The sequence below is a fragment of the Agelaius tricolor genome, unplaced genomic scaffold (genome assembly GCF_023055355.1).
Source record: "Agelaius tricolor isolate 1412-34295 unplaced genomic scaffold, bAgeTri1.0.p SCAF_10, whole genome shotgun sequence".
In the NCBI taxonomy this organism is placed as follows: domain Eukaryota; kingdom Metazoa; phylum Chordata; class Aves; order Passeriformes; family Icteridae; genus Agelaius; species Agelaius tricolor.
Genome location: NW_027269270.1, coordinates 5063530 through 5086252, shown reverse-complemented (window position 1 = coordinate 5086252; position 22723 = coordinate 5063530). Strand labels below are relative to the sequence as shown.

The 22723-nt window shown below is 40.0% G+C and overlaps 1 protein-coding gene across 7 annotated transcripts in view; it reads right to left on the bottom strand.

Annotated features, from left to right (window-relative positions):
• Nucleotides 1-16425: 16425 nt before the first annotated feature.
• Nucleotides 16426-22723, bottom strand: part of GULP1 (GULP PTB domain containing engulfment adaptor 1) — a 144528-nt gene continuing 138230 nt past the window's right edge. For all 7 annotated transcript variants that reach the window (XM_071434456.1, XM_071434457.1, XM_071434459.1 and 4 more), the window contains one exon: nt 16426-18450. In XM_071434456.1, coding sequence (XP_071290557.1) covers nt 18379-18450 — 72 coding nt within the window. In that variant the 3' untranslated portion in view covers nt 16426-18378. The remainder of the gene's footprint in view (nt 18451-22723) is intronic.

Here is a 22723-nt window from a genome sequence, read left to right as displayed (position 1 = left end):
CTTAGAGATTTTTTTATAATCTTTGGCACAAGCAAAAACCTTAATAATTTCCTTGACGTTTGCTGTTTATTTAGGGCCAATGTAAGCCATCTATTATATATCCCAATCCTTAAATGACCCCTAAATAGCAATTTAATCACATTTTTCTCAGAATCAATAGTGTTGTTGGAAAAAAAATCCATCTAGGACTGCTAAGGAATAATATTGTAGTCTAATGACTATGACTACTCTCATAAATTCAATCCATTTTACTGTCTTGTCCTTCATAGGGGTTCCAGAAATTGCAGTTTGGAGTCTAGACTAGACAGGTTTATAGTTTTTGCATAAACTTGAGACATGTAGTTTCTCACTCCTCAAGTCAGTACATTTTTGCCACACACAAGGAAGAGCTTCAGCTATCAGATATCTCACATACTTGTATTCAACTTGCAATTTCCACAACTGGGGCTAAAAAGCAATCTTTTTATGAGGTATTTTTTTTCTTTGCCAGATGCCCAGAGGTCACTTAGAGCCCCCAATCCTTCTGTTCCAGTGTTCCAACCCACCCTGGATCTGATGATTTTCTGATTCTTGTTCTCTTAATTTCATTGTCCCCAGCATCACCGACATCACTAAGGGTTGCAAACCTCTGTTCTGTTTAAAATCAAGAAACTTTCCATTTTCTACTGGAATAACATTTGCACCATGCACTGGAGCTTGTGTCCATGGAGCCTTGCAGATGTCCTGGTCCCTCCAGAGGTGTGGAGCTGTGTGCATCCTGCTGGGCACCACAGAGAACCTTGGGGCGTGGGCTGAACATAGGGTGAGCCCACAGCTGGGACAGGGCAGCAGGCAGGACACTGAGCCATGGCAAGGCCTCAGTGGGGACATCAAGAAGGTTTTTCTGCAAGGGAACTCTGTAAAATCTCTTGCAATAGGAAGTTTCTTAACTGAGAGCAGGGAAAAGGCACACATGCTCTCTTCAAGGTCAAAGAAGGCTGGCAAAGGATCTGTGTTCAGATCCTTTTATTTTTATCTCTGTCTTTTGAATTTCCTCTGTTTCATATACGACCTTGTTCCAGATATTATACAAACAAATCTGATTTTCTGTTTTTGTCTGTTTGCTTTGAACAAGGGTGCAGACAGATCTCAAAATCTTGGCCAGCTTGGGTTCCTGTCACCCTTCCTAAACTACAAGTGCTCCTGTCACATGACTGCCAATGCACTGATGTCTCTCCTGGCCCTTCCAAACCACCATGTGCTTCCTCCAGAGGGTGACTGCTCTCCTGGTTTGTGTATGCTGTGACAAACATGACATGTGATATGCTCTCTGTTATGGCCTCAAATTTCTGCAACTGGACTGTTTTGGATACTCTATCATCTCCTGGAGGTGAGAAGTTAATCTGCTTTCTACACATTCATCCTGAACTGCACCAACTGGCCAAACTCTAATTATTTTATCAGGGTTTTGTTCTGGTCCTGCAGTAGTATCCAACAAAACTTTGTCCTAGATCCCAGTTCCTGTCTTTTATTAGAATTTCAGCACCCTCTTTCCACATGGCCTTTAGAGATCTCTGCATTTTATAACTTTCTTCCTCTCCTTTCCCTCCCCTGATTGACATTACTTATTTTTTGAACAACACACAGAAAACTGTTACTCAAAAAGAAAAATGGGCTTTGTTTATTTGTTTAGTAAGAAATTTGCTGGAAGAAGATAATTGTTTCATAAGAAATTAGCTTGATGAGTTTCATGAAAAAAATTTTAAGAGGCAAGAGAAAACTGGAAAGAAAACTATTTACATTGAACCATGAGATGAAAAAAAGAGAAACCATGACCCAGAAACTGCAGATTTTCTGCATAGCTGTCTAAAACTTCTCCAAGTATTCCATCTCTAAATGGAGATCTGGATGAAGATGAAAGATTGTATAGGATGCCTATTATTATCTGTGGCAATCTCTGCAATGCTGTGGAGTTTTTCTACAACTGACTGTCTCTGGGAACTTTCTGTGGTTTTCTTAAAAGAATAATAAGGTTCAAGAGAAATGTCATAAGAATCTAAAAAATTTAATTTAGATAATCCTAGAGGATTTAATTCTTGCATATTTTTACTGACATATTTGAATACACAATTATGCAGAGTTCCTGTTTCAGTTACAAGATACCTCATAAAATAGATACAGAATAAGAAGTACAGACTAGCTTTCTATTAAGCATGGAAATGTAAATGTTCTTATGTTCTTATGACTATATTTATTATCCCACTTGTGATTTTATATACTTACTGCACTTATTTACAGTGCTTAATTTGAAAGCAGATGCAACTGTAAGACTGCAATCATTATATTTGCTTACCTTATTTTACATTATCTAGTTTTTGGTACTCTCTGGATGTTATTCATCACTGCACGTGCTTTCTGCTGGGGTCTCTCCCAGTATTTGTTCTCTGGCTCACAGAGTCACTCACATGCAATATTACAGTGACAGCAACCTGAAAATGGATTAATGGGACAGTTCAGGTGAAGTATTCCGATTCAAACTGAGTGGGAAATGAGAGATGGAAAATAATGAAAGAACCTGAGCAAAATTATTATTAAATGGCTCTGTCAGGTACTAGCAGAACCATGGATGTCAGTGATATATTGATACCAAACAGTAGGACAGGTTCATTAAGACAAGGGTTTATACTGTGAGATTCACAATATATAGGGAAGACAGAATTCCTTGAAGCCTCTGATAATGATTACTTGAGAAAAGAAATTAGAAATTATTATGGGGGAGTTTTCTTCTACAGATCTCAAAATCAAGAAAACCCTGGTGAAGTATCTCTAAGCATAATTGTTTTATGATTACACTTTTTAATTTTCAACTCCATGAGCTGTTGCCATTATTATTATTGTTTTTAAATTTCTTGTTTAATAGCAAGGTGGTCTTAATTATCTTGTTTACAGTTCTAGTGAGAGCTATAGGTGAATGGCAGTGCTCATTTTTCAATTACACTTCAGTAATTTGATTTGTGGCATAATACTCCCTCTCTGCCTCACAACAGTGAAGAAATCCACTATGTACCAAAATAGATGGAAGAAGACACTTTCCTCAGCAGGGATTAAAAGCAAATAAATAAGTAACTAATACCTCATTTGGTACTATCAGGAAAACCCAAAACTTGGCCCCATGACACTCAGCAAGGCTGGGTTTTAGAAGACTCCTTATTGCAGATGCCTTGTTTTCTGAAGCTTTCCCTCAAAATCAAAAATCAGTGTCCAGTGTGCAGCTCTACCTACTTCCAACTGTATTCTTTACACAGGAACTCTTTATTTTTGTTTCCCTGTAGGAAAAGCATGATCAGATACAGAAGAGTTGACATCACCTCCAGCAGGTTTAGGGGAACCTACAAATCCTGAATCTTGAAAGCAACCCTGAAAGCTTTTTAAAGATCAAAGAATGCTGTTCAGGCATCAATTCCCTCTGTCCAGGAGTGGAAGAAGGTGGCCCAAACACCTCATTCTCCACTGCCCCACCTAAATTTAAGATACAATCTGGTATTTTCCACTGAATTTTTGTGGAATTTGTATACTGAATTCCCACTGAGTCCTGAGAAAACCACTGGAAGAACATAGGAAAAAAAAAATCAATTTACACAGTAAGGATATCTGAGTGGGGTCACACCTTAAAGGGGTATCTTTTTATGCAGTATTGATGATGGTAAATTTTCAGAAGTCTCAGGTTTGTAACACAAGGACTCTTCCAGATAGGAAATTTTCAGAGTGAACCACATAATGGCACATTTAAAGAATAAAAACAGGAAGTTGCACTTTCTCTTAACAGATGGAAACAGCAGATGTGCCCAGATAATTTAATAATCTGTGACAATATTAGTTTTAGATCCAAAGCAGTCTGAGAAAAAAACACATCAGATTTTCCCCAAGGACATCAATAAAAGAAAAATCAACTAACACCCAAATAGAAGAGGCTAATCAGCACATCACTACATTTTTTGATGTGGTAGTTTGGTGCAGTGTCACCTTGACACAGAGTGCTGCTGCAGCAAAGGAAACCACACAACAAGGGACATCTGCATGAGATGGAACTCCAACTGACTGCCCCGTGGTTAGCATTTCACCAGGCAATTCCTTAGAAAGATTAGACTGGGGGTCTGTAAATGTAATTGTTTAAGACTGTTTAAGATGTGCTTTACTGCAGAGATGTGCAACAGTGGGATAAAATGGGCAATCCATCCAGAGAAACAGAAACAACCGGACTGAAGACCCTGGGTCAGTTTAGGATTTTAGCAAGCAGAACTGGTAACTGCTCCTTTCTCTGCTGTTCACAGCTGTGCAGCCTCTCACTGAGCCTGCAAGGGTGTTTCAGTGTCAAAATAAGCTGCACTCTGCTTACACATTACAGGGATTTTAAGGTAGTAGGACAAAGTGGCCTACAGATATTTCAGTGCCTTGAAAGAACCAGAATTACATATTGGACTCTTCTGATAGGAGTACTTCTAACTAATTCCTGTTCAATCTGCAATAAAATAATGACAGGAAGCACAAGTATTTTAAACCAGCATAAAATCATAAGATATCTTATTAGGACACCATTTACTTTCATTTTTTTTTCTAACTGTTGTCTTTAAAAGGCTGTTGTCTTTAAAAAGATTTAAATTTCCTCAGTTAATAGCAAGTGGTTTGAATTATTTTATTTACAGCTCTAGTGAGATCTGTAGATTAGAGGCAATGCTGTTTTTCTCAGAACTCTTCCTAGCTGTCTTCTCCAACTCTCATCTTTCTTCCTTTCTGTCCTTTCTTCCTGTAAAGGAAACATTTCTGTCCAGCTCTCCTCCCTTCACACTGCTTCACTCCTAATCCCATGGGAAGTTCCTTTCCTTATCTGTTAAAACAAAAAAAACCTTTCCCAAATGCCAAATCAACCTAGCAAAAAACCCCATCATTGCAGCTTTAGCACACCTGGATGAGAAGGGACATTGCTGCTTCCCTGAGGCACTCAGCTCAGTCCTGCTGAGCCACAGGATGTCACTGTCACTGCCCAGGGGACACACTCCATGCTGCCCTGCAAAGGTCAGGAACCAGAAAAGCTGACATCTTTCCTCACCCCCCTGTGCCTCCCCTAAATTCCCCTGTGCCTTTGGGCACTGCTGCTGAGCTCTCCACTAGCACAAACACCCAGGTTTTGTGTCTTTGCCATGGCCAGGTCCTGCAGGGCCCCCCAGCCTGTCTCAGCCTGGCAGTGCCACAGGGAGGTGGGTGAGACAAGATTATTTCTGTTTGCAGCTATTGGAGGGCAGAGTCTGTGGCACCTGTGTGGTTTGGAAGAGTTTCTGTGGCTCTGCTTTCACATGGAGGTATCTCAGCCCTCTTCAGCCTCCTGCTGTGTGCTCAGATAGGATGGGACATCCCAAAAAAATAACAAATCACTGCTGTGGTGCCATCGCTGTAGAGTGAGTGATGACCAGTTCAGTATGAGCTTCTCTTTGTGCCAAAAGCTGCTAAAAGAGTGTAGAAACAGGACAGGCCTGATTTGACTCCCCTGGCGTGCCAAAAGCTTGGGCAGTGACTAAAATAATCTAGGATTTTGGTAAGTAAAATGAAGCAGATGCTTGTCAAGGTTATCCTAGCAGAGCAGCCTGAGATTTGCAAACTGCATGTTCTGACTTAGATCAAAACCACAGAGCATGTTGGAGTTTAGCTTGGATTTGAGTTTTCCCAGAAACAACGGAAACTTGGTATCACTTCAGATCACGGATGAAACAAAGAAGTAAAATCTTCATTGCAGAGTTCAGTCTGTGGTCATGTCATGTGAAAGGAGGTCAGATTACCAGTGACCACACTGAAAGCTTTACTCAGAGCTGGGTTCAGATATCATGAGAAGTAAAAAAGCACTCCAATATGTGACTAAAAAAACATTGCAGCCTAGATGCATTAATGAAATTAACTTAAAGTTTGCTAAATAGATACCTAAAGACAGCTAAAACATCAACTCAGAGCAAAATAATTCAGCTCAACAGAAAAAACCACCAAGGAATGCTTCCATTGCTTTTGATGGTTTAGGCTTTTTTGCCTTGAAAACACTGGCTGCAAATGACCTACATATTTTTGTAGCTGGATTAAATGTATAGTTAAAGGATAAAATTAAAATTATGTTCATGCCATTAGATGATAAAAAAGCCTTCTGAGCATTTTTTAACTCTGCTCTGGGTATATTTGAAGAAAGAATAACATCTTAATCATGTTATTTTCCTATTTCCCTAAAACACCCCTTCCCCCCTTTTCTTTGCTCCATTACTCTGCCCTTTCAGTGGCAGCCCTGTGTGAAGGAGAAAGAACAAGCTTAAGTTAAAGAGGTCTAGGGCTTACAACACATTACATTTAGAAGATGCTTCTGGAAAATTTACCAGTCAGTCACACTGAGGTGAGTCCTCACTTCTCTGTGGCACACCCTGCTCAACCACAACACAGGCTCTTTGGAACACAAGACTCTTGGGATGATTTGAGTGAGAAAATTGGCAAATAACTCTTTCTAATGCTCACAATTTGTCTAATAAAACCTAAGTTCTAGGATGTACATATCTGAAACCAGATACAGGGAACAGAGAACATATCCTGCACATAATTAGAGCTAGCTTTGCTGCTTGTAATGCACTGACTTGCCTTCCAACAAAACCTTTTGAAAATATGGTGTTTATTTTGACACAATTGCCCTTTCACTGTAACTCCCTGATGTGTAATATTTGTTTTTATTTCTATGTAAGGCTGCATTAGCCAGTTCAGAATAACAGCATATGCCACACATCTTTCCAAACACGTCTCAACCGGTAGCAAGAACTTTGCATCCTTGATCCCATTCTCTCAAATTCCCCTTTTGTCTTCACTGAAAATGCTAGAGTAAATAAAAATATTTCAATTTTCTCCTACTCTGACCATATTCACAAAGCAAAGTTGGCATAAATTATATATCAAATGTATATAAGAAATGCATATAAGTGTCTATGTATATAAATCAAGTCATTAGGGTTTCTAAGCTGGTAGATTGCAGCATCACTGATGTGGCAGCAAGGAAGGCCACAGCTCTTACATCTATTTCATGTGGCTACTCACTCTGCTACTGTGGGTTTTCCAAAACATTTCTGTGGGGTTTTTTGTTTGAAGGTACATATATAGACCTGTATATAAGCATCTCTATTCAAACAAATGCATATATAAATATTTGCATGATTAAAGGCAAGAGCTGGAGTCTACTGTGTTGATTAGCCAGTCTTGCCATATTAGAAAGGAAAAAGGTTCTTTTTCTTTGGTTGATTTCACATAGGCAGAGATAATGATATAATTATGAAATGTATACTTATTTTTTCTTTCTTTCAGAAAGGGAAAACAGGAACCAGCTAAATTTCCTGGAGATGGGATCAGAAACATGTTTTGCTAATTATTCCAGGGAGGAGCTGGCTGCCAAGCCTGGAGGAGCTAAGTTTCTACATTATCTGTCAAGTATCTAAGGGTACCTATGGGACAATCACAGGGAGAACCACTGTCACAGTGAAATTTATTATACCCTGTCAATAAAGGTTAGTGTGAAACACTACCAATTAAATTAAATGCATAACAATCCATGAAAGGGTCACATAAAAACATACTGCCATTCACCACCATAAATCTGTGTCCCTCTGAGCAAGGGGTTCCTTGCAGATAAAATTGCCATGATTTGGATGCACAGAGTAAGTGCATCCAAGGAGATGGAGAAGGAATGCTTTCCCCATGCATTGCCCTGGCTCTAAACACATCAATCACTGGCTATGAAATCAGGCAGCAAGAATTGGGAAGGCAGAGAGGATGGATGCCCCAGTGCCACAGAAGTCCAACATCCCTGTGCTGTGCACATATAACCTCACACAGAATGTGCTTCATTGCTCCTCTGGCAGCTGCTGAAAATGCTGACACAAGATGGAAAGTGATTGAACAACGGAATTGCACGGCTTTCCCTCCGGCCTTTCCCTGCTCTGTCCTCAGCTGCAAGTCTTTCCTGTGCCTCTCCCTTTTAATGACACTAACAGGCTGCTAACGTGAGTGCTTGTCATTTTTGTACCCACCCCAACCTCCTCTCCAGCTCTCTGTGCTTACACTGCCCAGCCACAGTACCCAGACACCAGCTCCAGCCACAACTTCCTAGGGGAGCTGACAAAGCTGCTGGGAGCTGACCTGGCCCAGCCCAAGGCCTGGCAGTCTGTGCATGGACAGGTGGCATCCCTGTGGCACACACTGCCCTCTTCTCCACAGAGACACCTCTGGCTAAAGAGTGTTTTGCCCTCAGCAGAGGTCAGGAGAGCCCCTGGCCACAATGGCAAAGACTCAGAAGAAAAACTACTTATACCTAATGCAGCTGGAGAGGGAAGAAGATTGTACAAAGGCCTGGACCACAAAAACTTTCTAAGAACTACTTGCGTTGGATCCTGAGTGTCCTGGAGTTACCAGGAATTGAGACTGCTATGAAGGGGCAGCTGCCCATAAGGAAATTAATTCATCAATCAGTACTGGAGACAGAACTGGAAGCGTCCAGGGCTTGGATGGGTGGCCTTACCCTGAGTTAAGACATAAATTTAGAGGTGGCACAGCTGTTGGTCTTTTTTCTGGAATTCCTAGGACACGGCACAGGGGCCTTCAGCAATCCACAAGAGGATCAAAGTATTAACAGGAATATTGGTCATGGAGAATTGTGTGGGTGGCAGAGTTGGGATGGTGGAGGCAGCCAAGTCTGTGGGGCAGTAATTCACTTTTCCATGTGCATTCCATCTGCCATAGCCACAGACTGGTCCTGAGACAGCCCTGTGGAAAGCAGGAGTACATTTGGCTTGGCCTCAAGCAGCATCTCCTCAGCAAATAAACTGCTGAGGACCACGATGGCAGCCACACAAAGAAAGTCCTTCCAGACAGATTTTAATGGGAAGCTGGGACTGATTCATCAGAAGTATCTAGTCTGCCTTTCATGAGGTTTAAATGTTCATGCTTCAAACAAGTCCTACAGCAGTGCTGCTTGGAAGCCTGGTTTCCCTCTCAGCAGATGCTCCACAGGAACCAATTTAAGCTTGAGGGGGAAAAAAGTCCTACTAAGGCCTGTCAAGTGAGATTCAGAACAGGATTTCTCTTCTGGAGCAGAACAGCAAGTCCTGTGTAAACTGTTCAGATTAATGAATGGCTGTGGCTATGTAAACATGATTCTGGTGTGGGCACAGAGACTGCTGGGGGAGGAAGAGGAGAGCTGAAAGAGAAGAGAGGAATCCAGGCTTGGTTAAGCTCAGAGTGGGGTTCAGACAGCTCACCAGTTTATGCAAGGCACTGTAGCACATAAAGGTGTCAAGAGTCCTTGAACAAAGCTGGAATTTCTGGGCTTCCTCCTCTTCTTTCCCAGAGCTGGACACCCATGTGCTGAGCACCAGAGGGTCATCTGAACAGACAAATCCAGAGGTCATAGCTGCCCTCGAGGTGTGCACTGGGGTTCCAAAGCCCAGAGTGAGCCCCCTTGACACTGGGACCTGCTGGAATTTGTCTCCACAGCAGAGGGCTTGGAATGCTCTAATCCTGTACTTCTGACAGTTCAAAGGAACAACAATCACTGCAGTGGAACAATATAAAAAGATACAATTTATACATAAATCTTATTTATGTCTAAATCTCAATATGAAGATAAAGAAATGGCCTGACATCCAGTGACACCAAGAGACTGAAAAAGATAATGGAAGCATTTTTCTGTATCTATCTCACCATACCTACAGTGGTAAAAATACTGGGAAACATCCAAGATAGCAGTGCAACGGAAAGGTAAATTGTTTCCCCTAACAAAACAGCTTTGAAAAGGCAGTTTGTAGAAGGCAATCCCAAAGCAGCACACAAGAATTCTGGTAAGAACTTATTTTTATAAAATAAAGCTATGGCACTGTTTATCTGCTTTCTAAATTTGGCAAGGTTTTTCTACCATATACTTATTCTGCACTGATGGGACAAAACCTGTAACACCAGAATAAAAATAATATTCATTAGCTGGTTGGATAAAAAAAGTAGACTACAAGACTGTACCAACATTACCCTTAAAAAAGAGTTTGAGGCATTACCACATCTTGAATTTTCCCTGCCTTTGGTCAGGTCTCAGGATGCACAGAACTTGCTTCCCTGAGTGCCCACAGGAACAAACTCCCCACAAACTCCAGCTGTGTTCTCCTGGGAGTGTCCTCAAGTGCTGCTTTCCAGGAGTGTAACCTTAGACCAGCTCTAGGCAGAGCTCAAGTCGTGTGATGCTGTTGCATAAGGTGTGGGGAGGAAAAGCACAGCTCTAAGGAAACAGTGAGTTGTAGATCACAACTAACCCAGCATTCCTGGAAAACAGCAGGCTTCTTGGGGCCAACCACGGGAGGTTTTTTCCAACTTTTCTTGGAGCACCAACATGCTTTGAAAACACCAACATGCAATCTGTGATTCCCAGGAAGAAGGCTGGATGTTAGGTTTTAAGAAAAAACAGCCTTGCCACTGTTTCTAAGCAGAAATGTCAGAATGTTGAGATATTCACCTACTCCATATATCACAGCCTTCCAGATAGCTCTATAGGAAGACTGAAATTGTGGGAAAATGAAAATTAATTCATAAAACCAAAGCAGTAATGAGAAAAATAAGTAGTATTCAAACAAATAGAAGCTAGAATACTCTAGGGGCTTGCAAATTAGGGCTTGCATTTATAAAACACAAGGATGATAAATTTTTTATATGTTTCATAATCTCTCTCCTGCTTATTGTTTTGCTGCTTTTTAATCAAATTTGGGGACTCAGAATGTGTCCCTATTTAATCTAAATTCTGCCAGAATGTACTTGAAGGTCCCTTTTCCCATGGGTTTCCCCTCAGGCTGAGAAAAAGCAAGTTTTAAATGTTCTCTGTTTTATAACAGCTGAGAGAGGGGCCAATGTCTGGAGCACCTTCAATGTCTGTCTGCCCCTATTTGCCTTGTGCTTGAACTCCTGATGGAGACTGACTTGACATTTCCACAAACCCTGTCAGCTCTGGTAATCTGTATTCCTGTTCAGCAGCTGCAGGGCTGGAGCAGCTCCCCACTGAGCCCCCCCAGACTGCCCCTCCTGACTCCAGAGGTACCTCTGAAGCATCAGCCTCTGAAGGAAAGCTTGCAGCACCCCTGTTTTGTATGTGTGCAGCATTCCCATTCCAGTGTGGACAGATCAATGAGCAAATATCAGTTCAAATCTTGTAAACAGTTTGTCCACAGGTTTTTCTGAAAAATTGAAAGCCATCTGCAACACAGTAGTTTTAGACTCTTGATAGATGCTGCTCAGTAGCATTTGGCTATACATTCACAGATACTCTGAATGTCTTCTCAGAGCAGTTAAGCACCATGTGAGTGTTTTCTGTGGGCTGTGGGGTCATGCAAACTCAGGATTTTCCTGCTTATAACCTAACACTAACTTTCTCATTTTATATCAGCTTTCTCACTGCTTCCCTGTATCTTTTCCCACAATAACAGTTTGCTTATGAGCACACACCAAGATTCAGGATGACCCCTGCACCAGAATAAAATATTGCTTAGAATATTGTGTGGGATTTTTTTCCCTTTGGCATTCAACCTCCTAGCCAGGGAGGTCTGTGAGAGACTGAATCAGTGGTCCTGAGAAAACAAATTGCTGTTTTCCTAAGTTTCAAGTAAATTCATTGTGGCTCTATGACTCATGTGGCTTTAATGGCCTTACTGGTTTATTTATTAGAATGCCAAGAGGCAATTTATCTTGTTTACTTAGCTCTCCAGTCACATGCTTCAGACTTAAATAAGATTCCACTATTTGAAAATACGTACTTTGAAAAGGGCTATTAAATAGTGGAATCTTTTATGAGATTATATTACTCCAAATTTCATCCATCAAGCCTTTGCCACGTTACCACAATGTGCAACTATGATGATACAGATCACAGCCTTGCTCAGTCTTTTTACATCAGATATTACACAATCCACAGGTTCTGTCAAAATACACACAGTGAGTGCTAAAAATCCTTAACACCCTCAGGGACAGCTTTGAGTGCAGACTCACTAAAACCTTTGAGATGTGAAAACAGACAAGCAACTTGTAAAGTCAATATTATCACTTTTCATCAGGAGACAATCTGACTCAAAATCTGGAAGCAGCATCAAGGATTTAAATGTTTTTGTTAATTTTTTTTTTCCTTTCAGCAGCAGTACAGCAGATCATCAGCTAAGCTACATAAATACAGCCTGACTCATGAGTGCAGCACAGCTGAGCCCAGTCACACAAGGAATACCACAGAGCATTTCATGCTCCTGTACAATTTCTCACTCACTTACCTTGAAAACTCTTACCTTTATTGCCAAGTGTAGTTGCTTATTTTGCATCCCAGGTTTATCAACCACAGATGATATGTGATCGTGTCACTATTTTACAGGGATGAGGTATTTAAAAAACTTAGATTTATTCTTTTTCATAGTTTCCCTGTTACAAAACCAGGGGAACCCCATTTCTGCATTGCTTGCACTGTAGGTGACTTTGATCTGCCATTGTGGGGGCTCTCTTCCATCACAAAAACAATAGCAAAGTATGTACAGGAGTGATAATGTTCTAACATACTGTAAACATTAATGAAGAGGAGAAAAAAAAATCTCAGATTTCTAATCTAGCCAGGCTCTTCGAATAAATTTTGTTGCTTTTTGCCCCCCCAATGAACCATATTATCTTTAGAGTTTTATTGCAGTGCACAGAAAGATTTTCTGTCTTTTCAGTGTCAAGGATTGCTTTATTTGAAAACAATGAAGTTCCTTTAAAAAAAACCCCAAAATACAAGAACACCAAAATATTTAAACTGCACAATAATTTTCCAAAGCCAACCAGTTCAGATCCCTAGAGAACTCATTCAGTTATTTTCAGTGAAACATGCTCAATATATTCAAATTCTAATATGGTGCAGAAGCTTCAAAAAGCATCTTGTTTTTACTGAATAAAATGCTTACAGAATACAATCATAAAAGAAGTAAAACTTGCCACAATTTAAATGTCACACATGGTAAAACCAGAGGTAGCTTTCAGAAGTACTCACGTTGAACAGAATTTCTGAGTTTCTTTTTGGTCAGAGAAGTTTTCGTGTAGCATGAATCTGCAAAGGAAACTGAACCAATGAGAATTTGAAAGGGTCTATCCTAAGACTCCTCTTTGGGGAAAATTCTTATAAGGAGATTAATTTTTATAAAGATTTTATCAATAGGCATTTAGAAAATGTGGATGACTGTCATCCCTTCCAATCAGTATTAGAATAAAGGCAATTAGCTAAAGAACTTTTGTGATGGCCTAGTACAGCTTCCTTCTGGAAGCCTTTGTCAGATATGCAACTTAGCCAGGTTTTTAACATGGTAAAACTACCTACAAGAAATTAGGATAAATGCACGAAAACTGGAGCTTGCAGCAAGCAACATCGTGGACAAGGCTCACTGTGGTTACCTACTCTGTGTGAGGCAATATTCCTTGCTTCTGGCACAGTCCAACAGCTCCAAGAGCAGTTCTTGGGGGCTGCAGACAAGGCAAATCTGCTTCTTGGCAGCCCTTGTGCAACCCTGAGATAGCACAGAAAGTGATGGGGCAGAACGAGAGAAGTTCTCGCATCAGTGAAGTCTCACAAAAAAATGCAGTGTGACTGAACTGCTTAATGTTGGCACAAGATGATATTTTGTTCCCTTTTGATTTTCTTCTATACTTCCTTCCTAATCTGTTTCTGCTCCTCCTTAATCTTTATTGCAAGGCATAAGCTCTGCTGAAATAAACAGTGGAAAATGTGAGGGAAAAAAAAAACAAGAAAAAAAGAGTCTAAAAGGCTGAAATCTGCTGACTTTGGTTACTGTCATTCATATGAGACTTAAAATAAGTTCAGTCCATTCCAGAGTCCACTTTAGGAGACTTAACCTCAAGGCTTATTATCCCCAACTATATAAAAATTAGATTCTTGGGAAATTTCTTAAACACTGAAGTTAAATTACAAATTCATATGTTTGGAAAGCTTTACCCCATCACACACATGAACTACATATGCACTCCATTAATCCCATTGCGTCTTGTACTTCCAGAAAGTGCTTTGGTCTGATGAATAAATAAATAAATGTGCAGTTTCTTTAATCTATGCACCACCACTGGGTGCATGCTGAAGCATTCCAGGAAGGCAGCACGTATTACAAGGGTCAGGCTTTCCCTCAGACAAAGCACTGCCTTACCCTTCTGAAATAACAAACCCAGAGAGTTGAAATCCAGGTCTCTATTTCATTTATGACAACTGCTCACCAGCTTTTCACCAGCTCACAGTGCCTCAGTCTCTCATTAAGAATTTGTCTAAAAAGAAAAGGGGGAAAAGCAGGCTGATGAAGTACCAAGGCTCAATTGCTGCCTTTTGGCTGAAGCTCACCAAACACCTACCAGCAGGCATTTTCTGTTGCATTTTAAAACATATGGCCAGTTATTCTGAGGGTTTTTTTTACATGTCACTTCTGCATCCTCTAATTTTAAAAAGCAACAACAAAACTCCAAAGTGTGAAAATAAGGAAACTGAGAGCTTGCCTGCAATTCTTACCACAACTCCTCTCTTTAGAGGGTGTCCAAAAGGTGACAATCTCTAGTGACAAATGAGATACAGTGCAGACAGGGGCTCTGTGTGTTTAAGCAGAGTTTTCTCAGGCACTGACGGTCTCCTCCTTTGCAGAAGAGACTCTTTTTGTGAAGCAGAGTTGCTCAGTGAGAATGAGACCGTGCTTAGTTCCACAAATTGAAAATTAATCATCGTAATGAAGTCTCAGAGCCAGCCCCATTCCTTGGCACATTCAATCACCTCTGGGATTACACAACCACACTTCTGCAAGTGTGAGAATTTCTCCTTCTTTTTTTCCTTTTCATCTGTGAAGCCAGAATGGAATATAATTCCTTTCACCACATGAAAGATTTGGTCTTTACCAATTTGAGCCATTTGATCAATTTTATGTTTAGCACAAATCCCATCTATCACATGGAAGGGCAAGAGCCACTTGCAGACCCTTAGGAAGTAAAGATGAGTTAGGCCAAGAACATCCTGCACTGATGCTCAGTGATTTATCAAAGGTTAAAAAAAGAAAACACCAACTCACCATATTTCAGGTATTTGACTTCACAATTCTAACATAAGCAGCTCATTTACTCAGGTATACCGTGATAGGCAGATAGGAAGAGAAAATTAGTTCATATCATAGAAAAACAAGGAAAGTAAAGAACCCTGCTTCTAGGTGTTAATATAGCTTGGGATGACAGGCCAGGAGAGTTGCTGGACATTTGAGTGGAACCAAAATCTACTATTCCAAGTCCAGAAGTGATACAGCCAGTTAGCATGGTCAGCAGAGTGACCACAGTTTATAAAACAAAAAAAATAGAAATTGAAAGAAAAGGCATCCAAAAGAAAGAAAAAAGTGTCAGCAAAACGGGCAGCATGAAGCTGAATAAAATACTTGAAGTATTTTATTTTTGTTGCAATTTACAAGTAAAAAAAGTCTTGTTCCTGACTCATTAGCACTAGTAGATGGTGTGTATGTCTCCCTCTGCAGCAAGACAACTTCCACAACCCACAGTGTGCTGTGAGCAGCAGCAGCATCCCTGCAGCATCCCCCTCCCTCTGGCCAGAGCAAGAGCAATGGCCTGGGCTCCTCTGGCTGCCCCCAGCCAGGTATTTCAAAGCAGCAGTGAAAATGTGGCACAAGGTGCTGCTGCTCTGCCTGGGAGAGAACACTGACAGCAGCAGGGAGGGACAGCTCGTGCTCATAGCTCACAGGAGATGATGATGTGTGCTCCTCACCCACCAGCACCCATTCCCATGGGTGTTCAAGCCCCAATCCCACAAACCCAAGGTGCTTAGATGGGTTTTGAGCATTAGCTTGAAGGGAAGTTTTACAAGGGAACAAATTACCAGATGGTTTCAGATGACTTCTCTCAAAAGCACTGACACCATCTGCAGCAGCCTGTGCCATTAACACACCTGGATTACAGAGATTGTTTTCTAAGGCTCAGGAAAACTTCAATTATTATCCTTCCCTCCTTTAATAGTCAGCAGCCAAGTATATTGAGCAGAGCAGTATGGGGGAAGAAAAGGACAAAAAGAAAAGTCAATTAAATCCAGGAAGCACTGCAGAGTTCCTCCCTAATTGTCAGTATTATACAGCTGCATTTAGAACAAGATTTTTCTCTGCTGATTGCAGATTAGCCCAAATTCAGTAATAAAGTCATTCTGCCCTGAGATCAGATACTTTCCAAAGGTGACTTTTAACCCATTCCAGCACTAAATCCTCTTTTGAGGCAGATCCAGCCCAATATTTAATCACCACCCCATCTTACCTTCCAGCTGGGCATTTTAGTGAATGAACACTGTGTTCTAGGAGGCAATTTATTTAAAAACATTTATTTTAGGCAAAATTAAACAGACATTTGAGATTACATAGAAATACAGTTTCCAATTGGATCACATAAAAATTAAAAATGCACTGTTGTGTTGATTTAAGTATTTTTGTATGTATCGACCAGGTATATAAGATTTAACCATGCCATTTGCAGTCAACTATCATAAAAATCAGTAACGAAAAAGGTTTCTTAAAATGTGCAAATATTATCTTAGTGTTACCATTGATAATAAATGACCACTAAATAGATGCTTATTATGTAAAGCTTTTTAAAGTACAATAAAAATACAAATTCTATTTGTTAAAAAAGGCCATTGCTATGGCTACTAAACAGCCTCATTATACAAATTCGAAAATACTATATGACAAACAAAATTATAAAGACTTTTCTTTATGAAACATATACTATTCTATTTGTTAGTGATTTCATATATTTTTTCATATATATTTCTCTATAATACTCTATATGAATGATGAACTTAGAATGAGAGAGAGAGGAAGACAAATGTAATGTAAGATGTTAAGGCCCCAATTCAGCAAGGTACCTGAGGATGTGTCAAACCCAGCAAAGGAATAATCCCATTCTTTTAGAGGACTCCAAAGGCACATGCACAAGTACTTTGTTGAACAAGGCAGAAAAATACTCGTGATGAAATTGAAAAATGTAGTTTTGGTGTAAACTGTGACTCTTAAGGACAAAACTGTGTCAGCAAAAAGCCTCTCATAAAAAAAAAAAATCTGAAAATTTTGGGGCAGGAGGGTTTCCACATTTGTACGTTTTGAAGGGAAAATACTAGAGGTTGGAAAGTTTTTGAATTGAACTCATGATAATAATTTTCTGAGATAGGTTTAAGATGGTGTTTTATTGCTTATGAGAAAGATTAATGAAGAGTATGCATAGACATGTCAGCATTCATCTCACCAGCAGCTAAGAATTTTGGTGTGCAGGTATTTCTGTAACATGAACAACCTGTGGGTACAAAGGACTTATAGTTGTTTCTCTGCAGAAATTAAAGACATGGAACACTAAAGAAGAGAGTAAGAAAATTATACTCAACAGAGCCTAGCTGTAAACACTCAGGTGTTGAAAGTAATTACAGAACTGAGCCCAGTGCCTGCTTATACACAAAATTACACAAGGTCCTAATAAATGCAGGACCATAATCTTCCTTTTAAGTTATGGCTAGCATGTAATGGATTCTGAGGTACATACTTTACACTTCAGCTATAAAATATCAAAACAAAGGGCAGTTGCTTTGCCATTCTGCAATTTAGCAGTTCTTCTAGGCTCATTAAGCACTAATTAGCAGACCAGCAACTTGTTAGTTTCTAAAACATGAATGAAGGACCTAAAATCTGGATTGTTTAAACCAATGACAACAGATATATAGGGCAGTAACCACACACAGTGATGGAGATCAATCACACTGCATCCAGATTTACTTTTGAAGCATATAGTAATGGTTAGTATTGTATGCATTTTTCACTGCAAATTGAAATTTTTGTAGCAGATATTAATAATTTTACTGCTTGAATATTAAATAATACCTTAAAAGCATAATTTCAAAATGCTGCCAGGTAAAGTATTATGTAGAATTCATGCCTGCACATTTGCAGAGAGAGACAGAGAGAGAGGTATGAGTGACCTTTCTGAAGAAATTCTCCAAGCTAATAGTCATAAAGCATAGTAAACTCGGGCCAAAATGTGACAGAAAGAAACACAACAGCGTAATTTCATCCATAATTCATAAACAAATACAACTTTTTACATTTGTACAGGGAAAGACTGGAAGTAAGTTGAATTTTTACAGAAGCAAGCCTCACAAGAGTTTACATGTTGAAAAAAGCAATTTTTGGCACATGGACAGTATCTGTGAGTACGTGTTCAGAAATTAAAAAAAACCCACGGTGGAGGAAATTCACATTGACTTTCTTGGCATCAGCACCTGCTGTCTAGTGGGTCAAGACAAAATACTGTGCCTTCAAGAGTTAATCCCATTTTGAACCCCTCCTGCAATGAAACAAGACATCATTAGTAAAGAGCCAAGTGAGTTCTGGAAGATTACATTCTCATTGTAAAAACATTTAAATCCAAGCATATCTTTAGGCAGACAAACTGCAACGATACTTCAGCCTGAATTCACAAATATTTACATTATTTGGTCAGCCACTTTTTAGTAAGTCTTAGTGGTTAACTCATAAAAGATGCACACCATACAACAGCATAGCTACAGTATGTACATAAAGTGAAGAAAATACTATAGAATAACAATATTGAATATTCTTGTATATAGGTTGACAGAAAACCAACCAAGTTTGACTTGCACCATGTTGTTCCTGAGTAAAATTAAAGATTTATATTGAAAAATAGAGGTATGACATGGACATTGTAACTATACAAGGTGTCTCCTATGTTCTGTGGTGCTGTAAGAGCAGCCCAACAAAAAGTGCTGACTACCCCACCTCAGAGGGCTGCTCTGAATTGCTCCCAGTGCAGTTAAATTGACATTTATTGCCCACTGCCATCTGAGCTTCATGGAAAAGGCAGATAAAACCATACTTGCTCAACTGCAAATGAAAAACTGTGCATTTTAAAGGCATGTAACTCAGTAAAATAAAACACAGTAGTATTCTGAAAATGCAGTGAGCTGCTTTAAAAGTTCAGACCAAAATTCCTAAGTTTGCTCACATTCATTTTATTAATAGAAACACAAAAAAGATTATAAGCTTGATGCTACCAACTCCTCTATGGAAAAGAAATTCATTCTACAAATACTTTTTTTTTTATATGCTTTCATAGATGCTTGGCTTGCTAAAGATATTTCGTTCACACCAGTCCTAAAGTAACAAATGCACTTTTCAATACAGGAAAACCACTCTTATTTTAATTTCTCTTTTTGCATTAAAAGCTGAATAATTGTGGCTTGACCCTCAAAAGTCACCTTGGAGTCAATAAAATTTCAGTCTGTTGGGTGAAAGTGCTTTGAAGGTTTAAGCAATTGGAAACGGGGCTGTGACTAGAAATGCCATGAAAGCATCAAGTCCAGCGGCAGCTGTAGCAGTGCTCTGTTCAGTGAGAGTGCTGATTGTGTGCTATGAAATCAATAACAGCTCCTTTCATCAAGGAAATATCTTGTAAACAAGATAAATCTTTTTGTAAAACCATCTGTGTGGGGATTAGGCACAAACTCAAGTCTTTCCCTCACATGCACAGCAGTACCTCAAGACCATACCTTTTGGGCTTAGAAGATAAATCCCAAGTCAAACTAGCTTAATTTCAAACAAATTCAAATCACAGGCTAACACCTGAAAAGTGTATGAATATCTAATAACCCTGCCAGCTACTGCTATCAGGAGAATAATGTGGAAAAACAGAACAAACCTCCTGGCAATAGTTACTAAATGGTCTGAGAATTTCCAAGTAAAAGCTGCATTTTCCTAAAGGCAGATCCATACCATGAGATGCTGAGTAGGTAGCAGCACTGTGGTGTTAACATTCCCCAACTGTGCTACCCAGTTTGCTCTACCTGGGTGACACAGTGCTGCCAAGGCTCACTTAGTGCATTTAAGATTTTTTCTTTTTTTTTTTCTCTCTGCATTTTCCAAAGGATTAAAAGGAAGAACATTCAATGCAGAAGATATTACAAGCGAACAGTAGGTGAAATTCCAAGTGAAACACATCCTGTTACAAACAGACAGTGTTCATTTCCCCAAAGGGTAAATTCATTGATGTAACTGCAGTCAAAGGAGGACTGCTTACCCAGAAGGAGAATTCAGAGAATTAGCCCTAGGGTCTAATCTGTTACATTTTAAACCCTGCAGTTACAGTGTGCTGAGGATGCTCAACTTCTGAAGTATCTGAAGGCTGCTTCCAGTTTTGAGCTTGTAAAGGGATACAACAACAAGGGACTGTTGGGGCTTCAACCTGAGGCTGCTTGATGTGCTCCAACAGCAGAAATCACCAACAACTGGTTTGACAAGGATAGAGACCTTCATCCTGAGCCAGCCAGAGCCTTCACTAAACATCCATCCCATTCCTGTCCTGCCCACTCTTATTTTTATCTTATTTTTACTGTTAAGCACAGTTTGCTGGTGTCTTAAGTGGCTTCACTTCCAGTGCCCTCCTTCCAGCAAGCAAAGAGCAAATCAGATGATGCATTTTAGAAGTACACTCATCTCACTGCTCTTATGTTGAGCATGTCAAGTTTTTTCCACACAAACTGATATTTTGTCACTTAGCACTTTGCTTGTGTTTGCTATGACTTGACCTAGAACTATTGCCACTTTCTTGAAGAACTGTGGCCCCCTTGGCCTTTCCTTCTACAGCTTCACTCCAACCACTTCCTCCTACTCCTGTTTAGTCCTTCTCAAGCTGTGATATTTTGCATTTAAAACAATTACATTTCCACATATTTGCAATGTGATCAATGCTAATCTGTTCAGAGATTGCTGCTCTTTATAGATCATGATGATTAAAAAAAGCTTTTTAACATTATTACCAAAATGAACTGTCTGTCCTGAAAGAAATCAGTGTTGTGGTTGCCAGGTGCTGTTCCTGAGAACAATGGCTCATGCACCTTCCTGTCTGTAACAGGGACATGGCATTTCCATGGTCACTTCTGAGCCACACCAAACCCATGACCATCAATGTCAGATTCTGCACTTCCAAGCAGCCTCAAACTTCCATGACAACCACAAGGCCAAAAAGCCCAACAGCATAGAGAGCACATCAAAGCAATCCAGGTGGCTAGCTGGGCATTCCTTTCATTAAAGGAATGTAAAATCTAGATTTTTTTTTTTCTCTTGGCATTTAAGTGGAAGACATTTAAGTGAATTTTCAGGGAATGCTGAAAAAGGCCACCCTGTGGCACTGGCCAGGAGAGGGAACAAGAAGGGCTATGAAGTGTGCATCTATATTGTTCCTTGTTTTGCTGTGTTCATGTCCTCCTCAAGGAGCTTTTTTAATTTAGAGGCACTTTAACACAAGGACTGAGCAGTTTAGCTACCTACTAAGTAATGGTATTGTACTAAGGGATGTGATTGATGCCCTAAAGAGAGGAGCAAAGCTGGTTTCCACTTGAAACAGCTCAGAAACAATCCCTCTTCCAAAAGCAGCCTTTTTTTCTGGAGTCAAGGATAAAAAGATGTGAGCTACTCTGGTTAAAACAAGTAAGCAGTGCAAACCAAAGAACTTGCACTTTATCAGAAGATAAATTTGCCAGAATCAGCCTTATGGCTCAGAAGTTCACTCACTTATCACTTCACAGTGACTTCTCTCAATGAGCTTAAGTCAGCACAAACCCAATGAAGCAATGACAAATTTACATATCTCTGAGAAGAGCATTTAGAGGGCTAAGCATAACTTATTTGAGATGGAAAGATGTCAAGTCTACTGACTGCTTCAGGACATGCAGGGAGAATGGCTTGCAGCTCCTGGAAGCTTTCTGATATTAACTACCTTGAGATTTTAATAAATTATAGCAGCTGCTGCTGGTGTGATTCATGATCCAGGCAAACTTCTCCTCACTGCAAGATTTCTGGGAAAGTAGACATTCATTTTATTAATGTCTGGACACAGTCAAAGTAAAGATGAAAATATGTTTCAGCATAAGGGTGCAGGGAAACAGGAGGTTGGACAGCCATCAGAGAGAGGCCTGAGCTATAAAAGTCACATCTTAGCAAATGTTTGAATTTTAAGCTCTCCAAAAAGATCAGAGATTGGACTTAGAAATGGAATAGAAAGCTTAACTGTGAAATTTGGATTGTCACTGAAGTTCAAAAATAAGTGTTTCCCTAGAGGCCAGGGAACTTTATCTGATCTCATTGAGTTCAGAATGCAGGAGGCAAAGGAAAAGCACCCCCTATTCAAGAGTTGATTCTCCAGTGCCTCTTCTGTGCTGGGCTCTCCTGTCCCACTTTGTTCCCAAAAGCAAAAGGCCAGATCAGGGCAGCTTTTCTGCACACAGTGTGTATTTGCTGAGGCACCTCACACGTTTCTCACAAGAAACAGGCTAAGAGAGTCTGGACTGGGCTGCTCCAATCAGGCTGGCACATCCCCACTGCAGACTGAGCTGCATTCAACACCATGGTGCAGGAAGTTCATACCTGGAGCTATTTGCTAGGTGCCTGTAAAACACTTACCTTCATAGATCTAAGAATCCACAACTACTGAAACCCAGGCTGTGCTTCCATAATGCAAAGATGACAGATTCATTCACTTTGCATTTCAGACAATAAGAGAGGCCCACACTTCTCTTCCACATTTCTCATTGCTGGATTTCCAG